The 20,842-nt window shown below is 38.0% G+C and overlaps 3 protein-coding genes across 5 annotated transcripts in view; 1 reads left to right on the forward strand and 2 right to left on the reverse strand.

Moving 5' to 3' along the window:
• The window catches only part of LOC106873583 (uncharacterized), a 9,962-nt gene extending 1,107 nt beyond the window's left edge, over nt 1-8,855 (forward strand). Inside the window, exons 2-11 of the mRNA XM_014921015.2 lie at nt 745-1,094; nt 1,703-1,786; nt 2,361-2,548; nt 2,802-2,903; nt 3,841-3,984; nt 4,965-5,088; nt 5,517-5,592; nt 6,121-6,193; nt 7,265-7,393; nt 8,526-8,855. Of these exons, the coding sequence (XP_014776501.1) occupies nt 745-1,094; nt 1,703-1,786; nt 2,361-2,548; nt 2,802-2,903; nt 3,841-3,984; nt 4,965-5,088; nt 5,517-5,592; nt 6,121-6,193; nt 7,265-7,393; nt 8,526-8,645 (1,390 nt within the window). The 3' untranslated portion in view covers nt 8,646-8,855. The remainder of the gene's footprint in view (nt 1-744; nt 1,095-1,702; nt 1,787-2,360; nt 2,549-2,801; nt 2,904-3,840; nt 3,985-4,964; nt 5,089-5,516; nt 5,593-6,120; nt 6,194-7,264; nt 7,394-8,525) is intronic.
• LOC106882474 (formin-binding protein 4) overlaps nt 1-20,842 on the reverse strand; it is a 365,705-nt gene that overhangs the window by 224,827 nt on the left and 120,036 nt on the right. The gene's annotated exons all lie outside the window — the stretch shown is intronic.
• The window catches only part of LOC106873585 (histone-lysine N-methyltransferase eggless), a 43,315-nt gene continuing 31,258 nt past the window's right edge, over nt 8,786-20,842 (reverse strand). For all 3 annotated transcript variants that reach the window (XM_014921018.2, XM_052969174.1, XM_052969173.1), the window contains exons 20-30: nt 19,786-19,971; nt 18,720-18,841; nt 18,340-18,444; nt 16,373-16,466; nt 15,821-15,990; nt 13,850-13,942; nt 12,406-12,659; nt 11,943-12,005; nt 11,081-11,214; nt 10,477-10,565; nt 8,786-10,364 (exon numbers count right to left, since the gene is read on the reverse strand). In XM_014921018.2, the coding sequence (XP_014776504.1) occupies nt 10,247-10,364; nt 10,477-10,565; nt 11,081-11,214; nt 11,943-12,005; nt 12,406-12,659; nt 13,850-13,942; nt 15,821-15,990; nt 16,373-16,466; nt 18,340-18,444; nt 18,720-18,841; nt 19,786-19,971 (1,428 nt within the window). In that variant the 3' untranslated portion in view covers nt 8,786-10,246. The remainder of the gene's footprint in view (nt 10,365-10,476; nt 10,566-11,080; nt 11,215-11,942; nt 12,006-12,405; nt 12,660-13,849; nt 13,943-15,820; nt 15,991-16,372; nt 16,467-18,339; nt 18,445-18,719; nt 18,842-19,785; nt 19,972-20,842) is intronic.

Raw genomic sequence — 20,842 nt, forward strand, 5'->3', positions numbered from 1 at the left:
CTAACAAATTCTGATATAACCTTAAATCTACACCATCTAAAGTGTATCTCTGGGAAATTTTCCTAAAAGACATCCGTTTTTCAGAGTTATAAACAAAGTCAAAGGGGTAAGCTGCATGCATATGTAGGGATGCCACAGAATATTTTTGAAGATCGTTTTTACAATTCATTTTAAATACCTCTCGTCTAATATAATAGTGCTCTCTCTCTCTCTCTCTCTCTCTCTCTCTCTCTCTCTCTCTCTCTCTATTACACTCACACCTCTACTTTCCTTTATCACCAATAACGTTTTATCATTAGTTTGTCTGCTAAGTAAGAGGTTAGCCCTCATGATTCTGTCAATAATTCCATCCATCTGCTTTATATCTACTTTACTCATTGAAACATCTCCATCACATGCCCTGCCATTAGAAATACCCCCATGTAGCGACCAAACTCTCAGTAATAACAAAGTAAATCATCAGCTTTGAACAAATGAACTCTATTACATATATTCAATGCTTTGTCCATCCAAGCAAGTGTGTGTGCATGGCCAGAATTTGATAGCGATAACAAGTCTATATTTCTCCTCTCGTTTTTAAATCACTTTGTCTCTTTGTCTCCCCCCACACACACACACACACACACACACTTTTCGTAACCTTTATGTGTAATGTCTTTATTGTATGTATGAAAAAGCCCTAATGTCCTTGTAACAAATACAAGAAAGCCTTATTTGTTTCCTCATTTGTTTTGTTTTCTTCAGTTGCCCCACCTTCTTTCTCCTGACAGAATATTTCCAAAAATGTTTGCTATCATTTTTGAATCAACATTTGGCTGAACTTCCTGAGCAGTCTACACAAGAATTCCTGGCTACCATTCAACAAAATATCCAATATGCCCCCAACAACAGGATCCAGTCTCTTTTCAACCATTTTCAGTACAATTGTAGATTAACTTGGAACCAAACTTTTCTTCCAAATAACCATTTTCCCCATGTCATCTCCAAACAAAACCAAGAGATACTAAACGACATATTGAAGTCAGCAGCGTCAACACACCAATACAGTCCTTTCTTACCTTCATTTGTTAGAGAGCGGCAGCTACAAATTCCTGGTAAGTCACCAAGTCTTATTAGCTTGTTGTTTATTTTTATTTCATTTCCTTTAATCATTCATTTACTCTGTGTGTGTATGTATAGCAAAGACATTGCTGTGTGGTTGAGAAGTTTGCTTCCCAACTACATGGTTCTGAGTTCAGTCCCACTGTGCAGTAACTTGGCCAAGTGTCTTCTATAGCCCTGGACCAACCAAAGCTTGGTGAGTGGATTTTATGGACAGAAATTGTAAGGAAACCTTCATGTGTCTGTATGTATGTGTGTGTGTATATATATATGTGTGTGTGTGTGTGTGTATGTATACTCTTTACTCTTTTACTTGTTCTAGTCATTTGACAGCGGCCATGCTGGAGCACTACCTTTAGTCGAGTGAATCAACCCCGGGACTTATTCTTTGTAAACCTAGTACTTATTCTATCGGTCTCTTTTGCCGAACCGCTAAGTGACAGGGACATAAACACACCAGCAACGGTTGTCAAGCAATTCTAGGGGGACAAACACAGACGCGCCATGCCAGCATGGAAAATGGATGTTGAATGATGTATATGTTAGGCAAATTCATTTTAAATTGTTATGACTCTTCCATTTCTCTCTCTCTCTGAACCAGATGGAAACATTACAAGTATAGATGATGTGATATCTCTTCAAGAGCAATGCAGTAATATAATAGTGCCAGAAAGTCCAGTCATTGGTAACCAACTTTACTTTTCTTCTGTTTTTCTTTAAATTATTTTGTGCTACTTGTAAGTTCCTCCGAGTCTTCTTGGAGGATTCTGCCTTGTCTTTTTCTGCTGTGAATGAGAATGTTGAAGTTTTTGATTGCTTCACTTATCTTAGCAGTGAGACTCATGGTGACATTAGCTGCGAGTCTGGAGTCCTAAAAAGACTTGGACAAGCTAGTGCAGTTGTGGATTCATTGGACAAGGGTATTTGGTGCTGCTGATATCTGAGCAGGAGGACAAAGGTTCGGATATTTAGATTTCTGGTCCTCCTTATCCTGCTTTATAGTTGTGAAACTTGGATACTGTCTGGGGCCCTTAGGAGCCATCTGAACTCCATTGTCTTGGATAAAAGCAAAAATGAAATAATAAGAGCTGAAAATCTTTAGCCATTAGTCTCGTCAATCAGGACTGATCTGCCTAAAAAGACCACTTATGATAAATGTTATTGATATGGTATGAGTTAATTTACCACTATTATTAATATCATCATCATCATCATCATCATCATCAACAATATCTTCAATGGATAACAATCTATTTCAGTTATTCATTCTGACAGTAGTAGTGAAGAATCTATGGAAATGACAAATGAAGGAGCAATCGAACCCGAATCCAGTAAATCTACAAATATTCCAGTTCAAGAATCTAGCAAATCCCCATCACCAATGGAAGTTCCCAAACCACCATCACCAGTGGAAGTGCCTTCTGATAAATTACCACCAGAAATAGAAGTAAGTTTAGTTTAAAGGTTGTAGTGTTATTGTTAATAGAGAAGTCCAACATTTGTAAATGAGTTACCTTTCTCTCTCTCTCTCTCTCTCTCTCTCTCTCATCCTGTTTATTGTATTATCATCTCCATTCTGCTGCCTCACACTGTAAGACCTCCCTTTACTCCTCCCACTCATTCTTCAACTCACTCTATATGTGCGACCCCCACCAAATTTCCCAACAAAATATATTAACCCCTTTTTCTACTTTTGCTAGATGAAGGCCAACCAGTTGAAGTATGTCTGGCAACATGGAGACAAACCCCAGAATGTGTTACCACCAGAATTGAACCTTTTTGTTGAATGTTCAGACCAACAGGTGAGCGAGTATTCAGCAATGTTGTTGCTGTTGTTATTGTAATTTCACTCGAGGTTAATCCTGATCAAGCAGACACCTCTCATCAAGGGCATTTCAACAGGGACCGTACCATTTTCAACAGGGACCGTACCATTTTCAACAGGGACCGTACCATTTTCTATTTCAGACACAGTGTATCTAGGGATTATAAATATCATACACATACTTTCTTTTTTATTTTCTATTTATAAAGTGTGATCTGAAAGGGATTTGGCTGCTATTTCTAGTAGGTCGATTCTTCACTGATTCAATTGTTGGTTGGTGATATAAGAGTTTATAAGAGACAAATGTAAACATTATTTTATAGCATGTCTGATGTTTTATTTGGCAGATAATAGATAATGTTTTACCATTCTTCATCACATAAATGAGGTCTACAAGCCATTGATTTGTACATCACCATTTAATGTCCCTTTCTCCATATTGGCATGCATTGGATGGTTTGACAGGACCCAGTAGGTCCAAGGACTTCATTGTTGTTTTGATGTTATTACTAAACCTCATTATCCAGAGATGGATTACTGATTACTTCAAGTCAAAACAATAGATTATCTTAAAGCAGCAAGCTGGCAGAATCATTAGCATATCGGACAAAAATGCTGAGTAGCCTTTCATCATCCTGGGGTCAATAAAATAAATTAGCAGTCAAGCAGTGAGATCAATGTAATTGACCTAAGCCTGCCTCTCAAAATTGTTGGTCTCAAACCCTGCAACAGCCCAGCATCCTGTTCAGGGGAGGATGTTGTGATCTTAGTCCCTTATACACCATGGAAACTGAATAACCTGCCTTATGAGACCCAGGGCTCAAAAAAAAGGGGGGGGGGGCTAGGTTACAATGGTGAATAGAGTAAAAACATTTGTTTTCTGTTTAATTTTTCTTCTGTATTTCTTTGTTTAGGTTCACCAAATCTGCCACATGTTAGATGTTGAGTCCCTGTCAGAATCCTCTTTTGCTATGATATGCAAACATTTTGCTGAAGTCGGCAATCAAATCAGTTATGCCAACAGTCTGGTCTTGGCCAAAGATTGTATTCTTCCTCGGGTAAGTAGTTGCCATTTGTAATCTTTTGCAAGAAAGATAAATGATTGACTGATGTATAAGTTTTAAAAACAACAACTTACACACACACATGTAAACAATTGTACATACATTTATATATACATCAAATTAATAAGCATTATCATAAACGGTCATGTTGCTGTATAGCCTCAGGTCAGCTCTGTTGACCAAATGACCAGGTACAACCCACAGACCCATTGTTTCAGATATACCATTCCTTCATTCAGTGGTTTATTGCATAAAGAGTACAGGATGCAATGATTAAATAGATTGAACCACTGCCCAGTCTAAAGCTGGATATTCTGTCAGTGACGACAGTGGAGGCAGACAAGGTGGACTTAGTCATAGCGCAACAGTTGCTGTTCTCTATTTATCACTGGTAGTGAGTATCCCAGCAGAGTTTTATGGCTAATAAGGCCATTGATTCCATTCTTTTTCTGTTTGTCTTTTTTGATTTCTCTTTCTTTGGACTGAATGGGAAAGATAGTGGCTTTAAGATATTATGAGACGTGTGTCCGTATGTATTAACTGATCAAGATTGGAAGAACAAAGTGTGAGCTGAAAGATCCATTCTTCATATCCTGTCACGTTGCACTGGGTTTGTGTGTAACCAAAACATTTCATTCTTGCAGACTCAGCTGTAAATATTACCATTAATGTCAGGAACTTTTTATCTGAAAGTTGCCTTCATTATATTCTATAAAGTCTTCAGTTTAGTTCCAGGCAGCTGAGTATGTTACGGGACACCGTATTCTTTACTTGTCCAAAATAGGTGGAAGTAGTTCTCAGCATAAATACTTTATTTGATGACATACAAGATGCATTTTTTTCCCCAAAAATGCCTCAAAAACTTACCCTGGACCCTATTTGTAAAACTCCTTTCAATGCACCAAAGCTACAAATGAAACTAACGGGGTATTTATATTGTTTTCATTATTTATTTATTCATTTTGCCTTTGTAGTTTGTGGTGCAGTCCAAGCAAAATTCCAGGCTCTTAGTCTCTGCAATTGTTACCTTCAGTCAACAATTCCCAAAGCCATTTGTGGATGGAGTCTTAATTCCCTGTGCAAAGAACAAAAAAATTGGTAAGTTTGCTTTTTCTTTCTGTAGAGCTAAGAAGCTCACTTGGCAACCACATGGTTTGGGGTTCCATCCTGCTGTGCAGGAAATGTGTCCTTATATTTTCAATGTCCTTATATTTTCAAACAGCTGAGCTCCTCAGTTTAAAAATATAAGGACACAGATATTGTGTCGTATAACCAGCTGGAAACGTTTCCTGGGGCTAAACAACAGTAACATTCGTCCTATCCAGGACAGCCACATTGTTGGCAAATAGTCTTTACTTTAAAGAACTGCTACTGAATTTAGAAATAATGTTTCTATGTATTTTATTTTTGTGGTGCACCTAGCCACATCTCATCACACACAGACATACTGCAGTAAATGTACCTTCTGAAAATCATTTACGAAACCTTGCAGTTCATTGCAAACTCCTTCTGTCCTTAATTTTCAGATTTACCTCAAGCCAAGCTGTTAACCATTGTCAATAAGGATGCCTTTACTTCTAATACCAGACTCTACCTCCTGGAGTAAGTTTTACCAAATTAGTGTTTTGTATTTAGTATTTCCTTCTCCTTAGAGGCTGGACAAGACTGTAGGATACTAACCTCTAAGTCAAATGACCACCACTCTTAACTGGTATTGCACACAGCCATGCCAATTTCTTTATCATCATCACTGCAATTTTTTAATTAATATTTCTTGACTAATTACATGAATTCACTAATGCTCTCTTTACTATTTATGGCATTTAGTTTCGTCCCCTCTTGTTTCCTACATCAAATCCTTTCATAATTCTAATTGCCTTTATTAGTTCATCATTTACATTTGCTTTACCATGCTGGTACGGGTTAGATGAGTCATCACAGTCCAAGTTGGTTCTTATTCAGAGTGAGTGCTCTCTTAAAACAAGTCAGGGACCCCATCTACTCATATATTCCTCAGCCGGATGCCCTTCCTAACACCAACCATTTTGTAAGAGCACCTGTACATGTCTTGTTCTGGCCATTTGCATAAAAACTTATTCAAGAATTGTCTTTAACATATTTACTCTGCAGGCAGCTGTCCAAGAGTTGCCCCAGCATTGAACCTGGAATCCTGTTATTGCTAGAGAATATTCTAGATGGAAAGGTAATTACTTTTATTTTTTTTTTTTTTTGAACTATGCATTTTTCTCGCTAACATTGAGAGAAAAGATCTTACAAATTTCAACATTTGTATTCACTTGTATCATTTTAAGAGACAAAACAATTGTTTCAAATTTTTGGCTGATGGTCAGCCAGGGTAGGAGGCAAGATGATGACACTGACGCAAAGTTGAACTCAGCAGAATTTGAACTTGAAACATAAAGAGCCAGAAGACATGTTACTAGATATTTTGTCCAATGTACTTTGGTGCTATTAAAAGTACAGTTAACAATGGTTCAAGCACCTTTTTTTTCTTTTGAGGAGGGAAGGGTTCTGCAAAATGTTTCAATCTTTTAAAGTCTGAATGTGAACAAATTCGCTTGATAATATCACTTTCAAACTTTGGCACAAGGCCAGCAATTCTGAAGGAGGGAGGAAATCGCTTACATCAACCCCCATCACTCAGCTGGTAATTTATTGACCCCGACAGGATGAAAGGCAAAGACAAAATACTGCTAAGCATTTTGTCCAGCATGGTAACAAGTCTGCCAGCTCACTGCCCTTGTTAGACAATATATATACATCTCTCTTTCACAGCAGCCTGGTGAATCAAAATGAAATCGTTTCCCAGGAGGGGGTCCACTAGTTTGGTTGAGTTTTTACAGGTCCTAAGCATAATGAATTCACATTCAATAAAACGAGATCACCTTTCATTTTCTGCATCAGCAGAGAAAGACAATCAATTGCGACAGTTATTTGAATTTGCACCTTGGACAAGAATCTACTATAGGCTTCAGCTGACCAATGCCATGGCAACAGAAAAATCTGCCTCAATAAATTCTTTCTGGCCCAAGTGGACGATAATTGATGAAACAAGTGCTGGCGTTATAACAAGTTATTGCTTCTAATTTTTTTTTTTTCCCTTACATAAAAAAAAAAAAATCACGGTGCAAAAGTGGCTGTGTGGTAAGTAGCTTGCTTACCAACCACATTGTTCCAGGCTCAGTCCCACTGCATAGCATCTTGGGCAAGTGTTTTGTAAATGACTTTTAGCAAATTCCTTTATTATTTACAGCTGGAATTGTCATCTGATCAACTTTCCCAATTACTGCAATGGCTAAAGAAGACCTCCACTGTTGAACAGCATTCCAATAGCAAATATGGGAGATTTTTGCTCACATTTGTAAATAAATATAAAAAACAGGTAAGAAACAATATTCACTAATGACCGACTCTGTCGATTTCATCTTTACAATCATAAGCATCGGTTTAGATGGGTGGATAAAAAGTTTGTTTTCCAGTCAGATGGTTGTGGGTTCAATCTCATTGTATGGTACCATGGTCATGTTTTGTACTATAGCCCTAGGCTGACCAAAGCCTTGTGAGCAGATTTTGACAGATGGAAACTGTGTGGAATCCCATTGTCTGTGTGTATGATTTTGTCCCCGTAACTTAGCAGTTTGGCAAAAGAGACCAACAGAATTGGGACCAGACTACAAAATAAGTACCGGGGGTCAATTTGTTTGATTAAAACCCCTGCAAGGCAATGCTCCAGCATGGCCACAGTCCAATGAGTGAAACAAGTAAAATAGAAAAGATTAAAATAAAGATGATTTGTAGTAAACTTCAATCAAGACGTTTGACTTTATTACTCATAGCAGACTAATAAAGAATACTTCAGTAGATGACAAGGTCTTCTCGGTTTAGCTGGTTCCCCAACACCACCACAAGGACAGGATGTTAGTCAATGTGTGATGATTAGTCCACCCTACACTGTAAGGGGCAAAGGGCCAGGTTTCTGGTTTCTATGACATTTATTTCTCCCTAGATGATATGCCAGTCAGTCACATGACTTTCCACCAGCTGAATGGACAGAAGCAACATAAAGTGTTTTGCTCAAGAATACAATGCACCACCTTATCCAGGAATCGAAATCACAATCTTACAATCAGGAGTCCACGACCCTAACCATTAAGCCATGTACCTCTACATATTAAATGTGTACAACAGCTTATTTGACTGACTAATAAAGCTTTCAACTCTATTTGAAATGTTTATTTACTATAAGACTTTGACTAAAGTGTGTATGTATGTATGTACATATATCTCTTGGATTATTAACCGTATTTCAGTACCTTGCTATCTTATTCTTCTTGGTTCAAATCCTATTATGGTTGATTATTATAGTTTATTTTTAGCTTGTCTTCTAAAAATTTGAGTACCTATAATATATAATCTGTCCACCACAGCAAAAAGTAATTATGTGCCTAATCAAGCATTAACTGTTAATCATCTTAGCTTTGATAATAATATTTATGATATTTTCTTTTCTGCAGTTGAAAAAAGAACATATTTCTTGCCTTCACCAAATTGTTGAACACCATGAGACTTTCTTGAAGAATACAATAATCAGTGCCCTGAAGACTTTAGCAAGGACATTGGAGGACAAAGCTTAATGTAACTAGAACCACTTAATTTTACCTGCAACAGTAATATCAACTGAACCACATTGGGGGGTATGATGACTTGGTCATGTGACCTGCTTTTTTTTTTTTTCATATTTGAATTAACAAACTGAAGTCAAAGCTTCTGTAAGTCATGTGGCAAATATTTTATTTCTATTCAAGTACACAAATAAAAAAACAAAACACAATGAACATATACAAGTGGATGATGAAAGAACGTGATGCAAATACTCAAGACACGGTTTTTTTTGGAAGAAATTGCAATCCTTCAGTTTAAAAATATAGCCTGGCAATTTGAATGTCTATTCCAGTATTCTGTGTGCAAGTGTGTGTGGAGGGAGGGAGGGAAGGAAGGAAGGAAGGTAGAATGGATAAACTGGATTTAGGAAAAAAAAATGTCTATTTTGATTTGCTACAGTAAAATATAAAACCTGATATTAAATGAAATAAGAATTCTGATAATGGTTTCAAATTTTGCCACAAGGGCAGCCATTTTTTGGTGGGGAGGGGATAAGTTGATTACATTGAGCCCAGTATGCAACTGGTATTTAATTTATCGACCCTGAAAGGATAAGTCAACCCTGGTGGAATTTGAACTCAGAACATAGCAGACGAAATACCGCTAAGCATTTCACCTGATGTATTAACAATTCTGCCAGCTTGCTGATAATAATGGTCAGATTCTTAGTGTTTAAAACGCTAAGTCTTTATTTTCAAATCTACCTGAAATTCTGGTTATATGGTCATGAAAGGGTTTTTTGTTTATTTTTTTTATCCACCCGAGTTGGTAAGATAACCAATAAGGGTGTTAAGAGATCATAACATGCTGGGGTCTGTGATAGAGATAAAAGACAAAATATCAATGATTCTGATGTGAATGGGTCTTTGGTTAAATAGCAACAAATTAGAAAGTTAAGGTTTCCAATATTTGTTGACATCAGCGAGAAGTGGTTCGTTTATCAATTTTGCATGTACAGTCTTTACTCAAATCCTGCTTCCAATGAGACATTGCCAAATAAACCGAAAGAAAATAAATAATAAACAAGGTTTGACTGATGGTGGTGGCCAATAGTGGAAAAGGAGCTTCTGTAATGTGTACACACACACACTTGTACAAATACCAGCATAAGAGGCACTATTCTTTCTATAATAAAAAGTCACAGCTTTTTGTTTTTTTTCTAATTGCTCTTCCTTGGATCCCAATTACAACAGACACAAACAAAATGGAATTCTTGAAAGTCCACAGGATTAAATAAGTTCCTAAGAATCTCCTCCAAATTGACCACACAAAAGATTTCTTTAAATGCATGGAGTTGTCAGCACTATGGTCAGTCAAGTGGTGAGGACATCAGAGCATGGATTATGTGATCAATTGAAGAAGTTTACTTTTAATTGACCAATAGCAGCAGATCTTCAAAACGTTAATCCAGTTGGCTCTGCTGACCAAATTCTAATTTTAGTAGTGTGAGTGTTTGTTGATACCAGTTGGCATAAAAATGGAACTTTCAATGTAACCAATGGTGACTGACTCTGCAAAGAGTTCATACCGCAAAAACATTGCCAAGATTGGTGTCATAAAAATAGATTTGACTCTACAAGAGCCGACCTCGACATTCAGCTGAACTGCAATAGCAATAAAGGATTTTGCCCGGAACACTGCCAACTTCGTAGTTATAATCCCATGTCAGTTCCGTTCCTGCGCGAATGTACCTGAAGATAACAGAGGTTTACAATTAGTGGAAGAAGCAATCATAGATTTCTAATAAGAAGCCATATCAGACAGATTCAGAGAATTCCAAAAGTAAAATAGTTATCTACTTACTGTCCAGCAAAGAATGCCACCCAGGGGAACCGAAGGTCATGTGTGTCAACAAACACGTTTTGAACGAAAACATTTGGAGAACAACTGTGCTGTAAGACAGAAATGCAAAACATTTTAAGAATCAAGACAACAGTAAATCATTACAAATATTTGTAATGATTTAAGGTTAGCAATAATCATTTTGAAGAGCCTGGCAGATTCTTCAATAGCACCATCCTACCTGGGCTCTTATACACTAACGAGGTGTGAGTGCCATGTAAAAAAAGCACCCAGTACACTATATATCAGCATTAAGGGCATCTAGTTGTAGAAACCATGCCAAAAACAGACAAATGGGGCCGCAGCCTTACCATCCAATCCATGCCAGCTTGGAAAATGGACGTTAAATGATGATGTCCTGGTTCAAAATACTGGCAATGGATGAACTTACAGAACAATTTGCCAAAAACTAGTTTCCCGTGGTCCACTAATATTTGGAATCTGGTTAGTAGCAGTTTGTTTAACAGCAAGAATCGATGAAAATATTTCTGTCCTGACTTGTCACAAGAGTTTAACAAAAAAAAAAAAGGGAGTAAGTTTGAAAGAAAAAACAAAAATTACTAACATTGAGGAAACGGCCGAGATTTCCCATTGATTTGGCATCCATCACATAGCACAGCTGACCATCATTGAAGTAGTAACGAGTGCTGGGACGTTGCTCCCTTTCTTCAATCCTCTCTTTGCTCGGGTTCTTTCCATCTTTGAATAGAAAAATAAAATAAAACACAGTGACTGCTGCTTTCTTTGAGAAAGTCTTTGACAGATTAGTGAGGTGGAGAGAGAGGGGCTTAAAACTAGTGAACATGCTGTCACAGTCTGTATCAGACATGGTGCTTACTGCCACATCTTGTTACTGAAACTACACTTTGATCTTAGCCAAAAGGCCAAGAGAAGCCAGTTACTGGAATTGACCAGTGGCACCACATACTTCACAGTCACACTGTTTAATTACAAGGGAACGCAAGTTTTTTTTTTTGACATTTTTACAATATTTCATAATTAACCCTTTAGTATTCAGATTTTTCTGTCAGAGGTAAAGGCTTAATCACATTGTTTGAAATTAATTCCGCGTTCTCTTGTAGCTTCAAGATTTTAAATGATGTGATTGTTTATTTTTAGAATGACATTGTAAGGTAGGTTTAAATGCTAAAGGATTCAAATTTAATATCTAGCACTCATGTTATTTAAGTATCCATGAAACCATGTCAAAGATATAAGATAAAATATTTTCTCAAATTATGAAAATTTATCACCGGTGGTACCTAAGATGGTTGTGTGAGGATAGCAATGAACCACCAGTGGTACGTTTGATGGTTAATGTATTATGTATAAATTATAGACATGCTTTATAGATAATATACAGAGGTGTTTCTTCTACAAACTGTAATACTCTGTCAAAATAAATATATCAAGTTCATAAGAATTACCTTTGGGGTTTGGAAGGTTCTTGAATCTGGACCTTGTTGTAGATCTGGTACATTTGCGAAGACCTATAAATACAAATAAAAGTATGGTAGTGCTGTTACATATTGGACAGTAGACAAAAACCTCAAGAAATAGCAGCAGCGATATTACAAGAGTCAAAGCTCTCCCAAGACCCACGACTTGGCATCCATCTAGTACCATCTCTCAAGGTATGGGCATACTAGGCAGTTTACCCAGGGCCTCACAAGAGTAGGGTCCCAATTCTGATCTGTCTGCTGTCAATAAACACTGATTTGCCAAGGGGCTTATAATGCTGCTAAGACAAACCGACATCCAACCTGTCAATAATTTTAATTTTAAATACTCCTAGTCCACCTCTAGATGCATGAGGCAACCCCAGAGAAACCTGGAAAGAAAGATAGAAACACATGGAGAGAGAGAGAGAGATAAACAATTTAAACGCACCAAGACCAGGAAGCTTTTCTTCCAAATCTGGCAATTCATCAGCGTTTGGCGTTGGTTCTTTCTTCTCTTCTAAAATAGTGAAGATGTTGCCTCTCTTTGTGGCTGGAATTGGGGTTGCAGCTGATGAGTCAGACTTGGTCGTTTGTGTATTATCCTCTTCTTCATCTTCATCATCATCAATAACAATCGGTTCGTTATTCAAACTGTCCACCCAATCAGCAGTACGCTGAGACGAACCTTGTATTTTCACAGACCTACACAATAAATTAGGTTTAAATTTTAAAAGTAATTAATTAATTAATCCTAGATTATGCTGTACACACCATATTAAATTTTAAAAGTAATGAATTAATTAATCCTAGATTATGCTGTACACACCATATTGAAATGAAAGCCAACATATACACAAATACCATTTCACATTCGTTGACAAAAACAATAATGTTTTTTTAATCTTTACATTTTAATGATATTGATTTCAAATATTGGCAGAGCCAGTTATACAGTTCTATATTTGAGAGATGAGAAATTATTTACATTTGACGGATATTTGTCCTCATCTTGTTTGTTAATGTTTCGGCTGATATACCCTCCAGCCTTTATCAGGTGTCTTGGGGAAATTTTGAACCTGGGTTCTTGTTCCTAAGGTATTTTTCGATGTTATTATCATTATTCAGGTCACTGCCAAGAATCGAACTCGGAATCTTGGAGTTAGTAGCCCGCGCTCTTAACCACTACAGCCCACGGGCATATGGCGTAGTGGTTAAGAGTGCAGGCTACTAACCCCAAGATTCCGAGTTTGATTCCAGGCTGTGACCTGAATAATATAAAAAAATACCTTAGGAATGAGAACCCAGGTTGGAAATTTCCCCAAGACACCTGATGAAGGCTGGAGGGTATATCAGACGAAATGTGTTAACAACAAACAAGATCGTCGTCATCGTCATCATTTAACGTCCGCTTTCCATGCTAGCATGGGTTGGACGATTTGACTGAGGACTGGTGAAACCAGAGAGGACAAATATCCGTCAAATGTAAATAAGAGCCAGTTATTTCAGGGGAGGAAATAAATTGATTCTATCGATCCCCAGTACTCAACTGGTACTTATTTTATCGACCCCGAAAGGATGAAAGGTAAAGTCGACCTTGGTGGAATTTGAACTCAGATCCTGATGTAAAGAATAAAATGTTTTGAATAGTACAACACTGCACTATAATACAAACAAGGGGTTATATACCTGTTGTAATTTAACCATCCATAGTCTAGGGATATCTGAGGAAGGAATTTTATTCCAAAATATTATCAAACTATGGATGGTTAAATTACAACAGGTATATAGCCCATTGTTTGTATTATAGTGCAGTGTTGTACCATTTGAATCATTTTAGTAGAGAAGAAAATAAGAAACAAATGGGGGAAAAAACTGAAAAAGAAAATACCAACCATTCTTTGTCTTTGTTGGCTTCTCTCTTTAACACTAGTTTTCCCAGCTTTTCTTCACTGCCATTTTCAGTTGTCTTCTTATCAGAATGGTCCCTACAAAGAAAACAGAGTTGCTGCTAAGTTTAAATGGCATCTCATTGGTTTATAAGGAAGAGAGAAGAACAAGAGGAAGAGTTTCAAAGAAATGCACAGTATGACCGTGAATAGCAAGTGGAATTCTCAGACCAGGCGCAAGTTGTGTTCTAAAGGAAAACAACTACATTTCCCATTAGCCCAGTCCACTCAACTGTAAATGGACTAGCATCCTGTTGTGAATTTGGTCATATTGATGCCATGGAAACTGGGTAATTGACCCTATGAATCCTAAGATCAGTAGTGCTTGACCTTTTTTAATATCTTGGCCAGATTCAAAATCTGGGCATTTTTAGGGGATCCACACCAAAAAAAAAAAAAAAGTAAAACAATTCAATTAAAAAAAAGCTTAATGTATTTATAAAAGGCAGTTGAGGAACAGTGGAAGGATACTTGAAGGGCACATGTGGCTCCAGGAGCGGTGACCGAGACCTGCTGCCTAAAATGCAAGAGTTGATGTTAGTATGGCTGTGTTGTCAGGAAGTCTGCTTCACAACCGCCTGGTCCTAGGTTCAGTCCCACAGCATGACACTTGGACCAAGTGTTTTCTCCCGTAATTTCAGATTGCCCAACACTCTGAGGAACATCGAATGAACAAAAACTGTGGAAATCCATCAAGTACATAGCATGGCTTTGTTTAGGTTTACACAAGTATAAAAACAAGTATTGTTCGTTTCTATCTGTGCTGTAACCTAGTAGTCCAACAAAGAGAGATTGATAAAATAAGCACCAAATTGAAACAAGAGGTGAATATCATACCTCTGACAGCAGAGGAAGCTGCTGAAGCAGCAGCATGCTGGCTGTGTGGTTAACGTTTCTAGTATACTGGGGTTTATTGGTCCTAATTGTTACTTTCTGTCTTTAAAGTGGTCCGATTGCATTTTATATTAATGAAAGGTAGGCATTTTCTATTTACACAAGGCAAACGAGATTGAAAGAGAAACTGCAAGCATACACAAACACACCACAAAATGAGCTTCAGCACAATTTCCATCAATTAAATTTCCCATGCAAGGTTCTTGTTAATTCAAGCACATCAGAGACCCCCTTCAGTGATGAAGGGCCATGGGATTGCACCTAGAAAGTTTCCCTCTGAGGCACAAGTCCGAGCAAGGTTGTTTGTGGAAGGCCAGCCTCCACTCTCCACGCCACCAATGTTATCCAAGTTGGCACCTGTGACGTCACAACTTATTTCTACAGCTGAGTTAATTGGAACAACGTGAAATAAAGTGTCTTGCTCAAGAGCACAACATGCTGCCCAGTCCAGGATTCGAACTCACCACAGGGCCATGTGCCTTTACAACCCATAGTTGCTTGCTTTCTGGGGTTCCCCCTCCCCACTCAACTGTTCATGTCTAGAGGAAGGACCTAAGCTCCTGACTTTTGGAATCCCTCCAAGACTGACATCAATGCAGTTAACCCCTTAGCATTCAGATTACTCTGCCAAATGTATGCTTATTTATTCATAATGTCCTGAATTAATCAATGCAGTATTTTGTAGCCTTGAGAGTTTGATGAGGTGACTGTATTTTTGGAATGAGACTAGGGTGGCTGTGAGAGGCTGAATCTGGCCAGTTTGAACATGAAACAGGTGGAATATTTCGATTGGATGTGGCTGGTTTAAATATTAAAGGGTTAATGTTATTCTTGAACAGCTGACAGTCAATGGCTACAAGAGAACCATGTGCAGAGAGGGAATTCCAAAATAACAACATCCTGGAGAGAATTCATATTCAAACACACATATCTGCTTCAAATCCCACTGATGAAGAAAGTATAAACAGCTCCAGAGACACACATAACAATGGAGTACGATGATAAAGGATGAAGATTATTTACTGATCTGCAGTGTTTGAAGATCTGCTGCTATTGGATGAGAGTGAAGAGTAGGAGGTACTCTCTGCATCATCGAGATCAACAACTTCACTTTCATAACCTTCTTTGTGTTTTTCAACCACTTCAATGTAGTCAAGCTCTGCAAGATATTCGTCTCCATACTGCTGGCCATCCTGGAACAACAGAAATAATAATTTACAGCTATTTTGTTTTAAGTATATGTTTGGAATTATTTAATCGTTTTGTTACCATATTTCTGATGACATACATTGTCATTGCTTCAAATTATTTTGAAACCAAATGAAGAATTTAGTGAAAGAACTGTTGTTATTAAGCTGGAGCTTGGAACATAAATAATCAACGTGAAACTTCCATGAAAGGCTTGAATTTTGATAATTTTAAAACAGGAATTTTATGGGATAGAGCCAGAGGCCAATTGGTATGAAAATGATTAAAATTGTCTGCTTTGATTTTGGTTTGGAAAGGAACACATTGGTAAGATGTTGTTTGCAAATAATCTGGTGACAACTGAATGTTTAGATCAAGTTAACATACCTCATTGGCTCCTTGTTCTGTCAACAACTGACCAGCATAAATACAAATAAAGCCACCAGTTGGAATATCGTCTAAGCAGCGCAGACCCCAGCCTCTGGAAACAAATAGTAAGAGTAATAATAATGGTTTCAAATTTTGTCACAAAGGCACCAGTTTTGGGGGAAGGGAAGGGCTGATTACCTCGACCCCATTGTTCAACTGGTACTTATTTTATCAACCCCTAAAGGATGAAAGGCAAAACTGACCTTGGCGGAATATGAACTCAGAACGTAGTAATGGGCAAAATATTGCTACGCATTTTGCCCAGCAAGCTGCCCAATAATAATAATAATAAATATTCCACAACAAAGGTAAGTAGTGTTGTCATATTCTAAATTTAAGACTCTTAAAAATACACATCAACTCCTTCACTGCCATCACCATGAAAACAGAAACAAAGCAGTGACAACAATCCGATCTGCTAGACATAACATCCAAATCTCCTTTGACTCATACCTTATCCTATTAAAAGAGGAAAGACAAGTTTGTCATTTAATGTCCACTTCTCATACTTGCATGGGTCAGGTGAAGTTGATTGAGGCATATTTTCTATGGCCAGATGCCATTCCTGTCACCAACTCTCACCTGTTTCTTAGCAACATATCTCCCACAACCAGACAGAAATGAACAGCTCAGTTGCTTACAACAATCATGTGACGTCAAGACAGTGGTACACACACGAATGGCTTCTCTCAGTCTCCATGTACCAAATCCACTGGGAAATAGTAAAAGACACTTGCGCAAGGTACCATACAGTGGGACTGAACCCAAGACCGCATGGTTGGGAAGCAAGCTTCTGAACCACACAGCCACTTTTGATAATGTAAAATGCCTTTGATAATAAGGTTGCTCAATGCTGGCTGGCCTGGGGCTAAACATTATCAACAATAACATGACACTAATAACAAATTTTCGTGTCACATGGTTGGGAAACAAACTTCTTAACCACACAGCCCTGTCTGAGCCTATGTTCACCTTTCCATGCCGGACGAGTCATCGCATTTCAAATCAGTTCTTATTTGGAGTTATTGCCAACACTACACCCACCTCCAAATTGGTCAAGATGACCCATCAATCACCAACGCTCACCTGTTTCCAACTCTGGTAACATTTTCCCATGACCAGACATATTTTCACAGAATAATAGAATTGAATGACACTCATTCACAACAACCACACCAGGTCAAGACGAGTACACACAAATGCACATACGATGGGCTTTTTTCAGTTTAATGTCCGCCTTCTATGCTAGCATGGGTGGGACAATTTGACAGGAGCTGACCAGGCATAGGCTTGCACTAGACTTCTGTGATGTTTTGGCAGGATTTTTTACAGCTGGATGCCCTTCCTAACACCAACCAAATCCACTCACAAGATTTTGGTCGCCTTGGGCCTAGAGTTCATGACACTCACCCAAGGATTCCAAATACCCAACTGTGGTTGGGAGGTTAATTTTTGACCCAGTCAACTGTGGATTTCAAATGCCTGGAGAGTAGAGAGATATTAAATAAACACAATATGTGATTGGTTTCATGCATGTGCACACATCATTGTTTAACATCCGCTTTCCATGCTAGCATGGGTTGGACGATTTGACTGAGGACTGGTGAACCAGATGGCTACACCAGGCTCCAATCTGATTTGGCAGAGTTTCTACAACTGGATGCCCTTCCTAACGCCAACCACTCCGAGAGTGTAGTGGGTGCTTTTACATGCCACTGGCACGAAAGCCAGTCAGGAGGTACTGGCAACGGCCATGTTCGAAATGGTGTATTTTACATGCCACCTGCACAAGGGCCAGTCCAGCGGTACTGGCAACGACACACACAATATGATATAATTAATTACAAAGGAGAAAACTATTCTTGGCCAAATTACATAGCATTACTAGTTCAAAGATCTGCAATTCAACAAAATATTCTTCTTACCGTTTTTCTGTTTTGAATACTTGCAGTCGCAACTGCAGGCCATTCTGTGCAACTTTGTTGAAACACCTGTAGTCACATTTACATCGGCTGCTGCACTCATAAATGCTGAAACAACCAACAAAAGACAAATAGAAAAGACTCCATTTACAAACAACTTCTTTTGCATATTTCTCTTAAATTTACATCACATTTTGTAACATAATGATCCCATCGAGAGGAAGGCCTTGAAACAGCACACATTCTCTCCTGGTGACCCCATAAACTTGCTAGCATCCGGTATGCGGAGCTTTCAACTGGTAGCACTAGCATCTGCAAGTTGTTTGTAAAAAATTCAAAACAATTTATATGAGAGAGAGAGAAAGATAATATATGTGCCTTACCCTGTTAAAATTGGTTCATTCAAACGTCGATACTTATAGCCGACAGACTCATCTGCATGGCCACCAGGACTGGCTGTAGTGGCTTCAATTGTCATCTGAATACATGCACATTTAGTTCTGTCCTGAAGGGAGAGAGAAACAAAAGACAATGACCGAAGGATTGAAAAGATAAACAATCTGAGACATTGGAGTGAAGATTTGTTTGTCAACATAACATGGCAGTCCTGGTTTAGGACAAATGTTGCTGTAATATGACACGATCTATGTCCTTATATTTTCAAACAAGGGAATCTAGCACCCCCACTCAGCTCAAAACAATATCTATGTATCGCGATTTCCAGGTTATTTCCCTCTATCAGAACAGAATAATTGTTCGACCAGAGGTGGCGCTGCCAAATTCCCGTTCGAAATATATAGTTCTTTTCTCATTCAGAGATTTAAAAATAGTAATTTTCTAATTTATAAATCAGTGACTAGTTGTCACTTTGAAAACTATATATTTCGAGCAGGAATTTGGCAGCGCCACCTCTGGTCGAACAATTATTCTGTTCTGATAGAGGGAAATAACCTGGAAATCGCGATACATAGATATTGTTTTGAGCTGAGTGGGGGTGCTAGATTCCCTTGTTCGAAAATATAAGGACACAGATTGTGTCGTATAGCCAGCTGGAGACGATGTCTCCTGGGGCTAAATTACAGCAACATTCGTCCTAAACCAGGACTGCCATGTTATGTTGGCAAACAATCTTTACTCCAAAGTACAGTTGCTGAATATCTCTCGTTGTGAGATTTAAAAATAGTAATTTTCTAATCTGAGACATTGTTATAAAATGGAATTCAGAAATACAAATGAAACCATTGGACATAAAATAGATGTTCGCTTTGTGGATATTTTGCAGGAATTAAATACTCATTCATTAGTCCAAAGGCCAGCTTATAGTTCTTACAGTCACTTAAGTGTGTTAGGTCCTACATTGTAAAAAAACGGTTGAGAAGCACTCTAACGTGCACCCTTACATATTACTGGTACAACGTGTATAAATAATATTATAAGGTGATACATTACCCGACAGCCATCGGTACAATCACAGCTAATCAAAAATTCCTCGTCTAAATTGAGATGTACTCCTTTGGCAGGATACCGCTTAGTGGAATATTCTACATAGGCAGGATACTGCCGATCGATACCATTCACACAAGACACTGGAACATTTTCTTTACCATATGAAATATCTTTGATATCACAGAAAGTCTGCAATGAAACAAAAACAATAAATAATTCTCTTGTATGGAATATTGTAATAATCCTTGGAGGAAATCATAGGAACTTCAGTGGAATTTGGCATTTTCTACTGATCCTATTGGCACCATTTACTTGGCGTTGCAGCTTTGATGCCAATTCATTTGACATCAAACATTTTGTTTTTTTTCTTCCTCTCTTTGAAAATCGATTACGGTTGTCCATCATTTTTTCAGTCTGCAGAGAAATGGCTTAAATTTGCCCTGTTTATGATTATACCATATTTGTTTTCTACCTCTCTCTGTTTGTGTGTGTATGTTTCTCTGTATATGCGTGAAGAGAGGGAAGGTGGTGATGCCAATTGTGTTCAATTAATAAACAGAGATAACCCGAAATCTATTATCAATATATTGATACAGGGAGAAAAAGAAAGAAAATATTTAAAAATAAAAGATCAAAGATTCTTTGCCAACATAACATGGCAGTCCTGGTTTAGGACGAATGTTGCTGTAATTTAACCCCAGGAGACATAGTCTCCAGCCAGCTGTATGACATGATCTGTGTCCTTATATTTTCAAACAATTATTCTGTGCTGATGAAGGGAAATAACCCGGAAATGGCGATACACAGATATTGTTTTGAGCTGTGTGGGGGTGCTAGGTGCCCTTGTTCGAAAATATAAGGACACAGATCATGTCATATAGCCAGCTGGAGACGATGTCTCTTGGGGCTAAATTACAGCAACATTCATCCTAAACCAGGACTGCCATGTTATGTTGGCAAACAATCTTTACTCCAAAGTACTGTTGCTGAATATCTCTTCTTGTGAGATTTACAAATAGTAATTTTATAAAAGATCAATTTATCAAGACCCCCCCCCCCC

Source organism: Octopus bimaculoides, chromosome 7 (genome assembly GCF_001194135.2).
Source record: "Octopus bimaculoides isolate UCB-OBI-ISO-001 chromosome 7, ASM119413v2, whole genome shotgun sequence".
In the NCBI taxonomy this organism is placed as follows: Eukaryota; Metazoa; Mollusca; class Cephalopoda; order Octopoda; family Octopodidae; genus Octopus; species Octopus bimaculoides.